At 36.3% G+C, this 1,896-nt stretch overlaps 1 protein-coding gene across 1 annotated transcript; it reads left to right on the forward strand.

Moving 5' to 3' along the window:
- The first annotated feature begins 703 nt into the window (after positions 1-703).
- On the forward strand, positions 704-1,636 carry LOC110288748 (olfactory receptor 8G50-like). The gene has a single exon (XM_021155010.2). The coding sequence runs from the start codon at positions 704-706 to the stop codon at positions 1,634-1,636; it is 933 nt and encodes a 310-aa protein (XP_021010669.1).
- The last annotated feature ends 260 nt before the right edge of the window (positions 1,637-1,896 follow it).

The following is a 1,896-nucleotide window of genomic DNA, read 5'->3' on the forward strand; positions in this document are numbered from 1 at the left end:
TTTCTGAGTTTTCTTAATGATCTTTGTTCTCAGTCTATGATGGCTTGTTAAATAAATTACCATGCTATTTTCTTAAGGATTTCTTTGAATTTTATGTATAAAAATTTAATCCATATACATGTAAAGGTATTTTCATTATGTACTTTCAAATTCAGATCCATTTTGATTTGAAGTTTCTACCTGATTACCTTAAGGTAGATTACCTTATGTTGATGAAAGTACAACTTACTTAAGTTGTTCATTGCCTTATGGAGAAAGGTTTTAGGTTGCCACCATTAAGTATAGCAACAGTTGTGGACGTCTGTAGTGGTCTTTTGCCGTTGTGTGAATGCTGCTCTTATTGTAACATAGAAAAAATGTATTTCCCTATAGAGTTATGGGGAGAAGGACAAATGAGTCATGGACACTCCTTAGAAGACTCCACTGAATGCACTGATCACTCTTTCATTGTACATGGAATAAGTCCTAATATTTTCATAGCAAAAAATATACTCACAGACAGAAGTAACTTATCTTTAACTATAACTGGCATGTGTTAAGCAGTCCAATGCTTCAGATTCTAAAATTTAAGATTATCTGTCAGAAAATTGAAGATGCTTACCAAAATGAAAGCTAGAATACTGTTTCACACCTCAGTATATGATAAAAATACTAGATAGTTATTTCATTTTTGTCTCTTTCAACATAGAAAGCAGAGAAGAAAATGTTAAAAGGAAATCTTTCTGAAGTGACTGAGTTCATCCTCGCTGGGTTAACAAACAAACCAGAGCTGCAGCTTCCCCTCTTTCTCCTCTTTCTAGCAATCTATGTGGTCACAGTGGTGGGGAATCTGGGCATGATTATCCTGATATTACTCAGTTCTCACCTTCACACACCCATGTATTATTTCCTCAGCAGTCTGTCCTTCATTGACCTTTGCCAGTCCACTGTCATCATTCCCAAAATGTTGGTGAACTTTGTTACAGTGAAGAACATCATCTCCTATCCTGAATGTATGACTCAGCTCTACTTTTTTGTTACTTTTGCTATTGCAGAGTGTCACATGTTAGCTGTAATGTCATATGACCGCTATGTTGCCATCTGTAACCCCTTGCTTTACAATGCTGTAATGTCCTTTCAAGTCTGTTCCTCAATGATATTAGGGGTATATAGTATAGCTTTGATTGGTGCCACGACTCACACAATCTGCATGTTAAGAGTGCATTTCTGTAAGGCAAATGTAATAAATCATTACTTCTGTGATCTTTTTCCACTCCTGGAACTCCCCTGTTCTGATACTTTTATTAATGAAGTAGTAGTTTTATGTTTCAGTGTTTTTAACATCTTTATTCCCACTCTGACAATTCTAAGCTCTTACATCTTCATCATAGCCAGCATCCTCCGGATTAAATCCACTGAAGGCAGGTCCAAAGCCTTCAGCACCTGCAGCTCACACATATCAGCAGTTGCTATCTTCTTTGGTTCCCTTGCATTCATGTACCTGCAGCCATCATCAATCAGCTCCATGGACCAAGGGAAAGTGTCCTCTGTATTTTATTCCATTGTTGTGCCCATGCTGAATCCCTTGATCTACAGCCTGAGAAATAAGGATGTCAAAGTTGCTCTAAATAAGTTCTTTGAAAGAAAGTTCTTATGAAAAAAGACTGACATTTCTTTACTAACATTCATGTTTAGAGAGATAGCAAACAGTAGAAAGGGATAAGTATAGCTAATGAGGTGAAATTATTGCCATCACTGTTTTGTTTGTTTGTTTGTTTTTTAATGTTGACAAGGGCAGGAGAGTTTTAGTCAATGGGACATATGAAGAACAACATCTATCTGGAATATAGAGAACCATCTGCTTATCATAGCATGCATCACACTAGTCAGTTTGTAAAACTCTCAAAAACCTTCTTT

Source organism: Mus caroli, unplaced genomic scaffold (assembly GCF_978045245.1).
Source record: "Mus caroli unplaced genomic scaffold, Mus_caroli_1 scaffold_11, whole genome shotgun sequence".
NCBI classification, from domain to species: domain Eukaryota; kingdom Metazoa; phylum Chordata; class Mammalia; order Rodentia; family Muridae; genus Mus; species Mus caroli.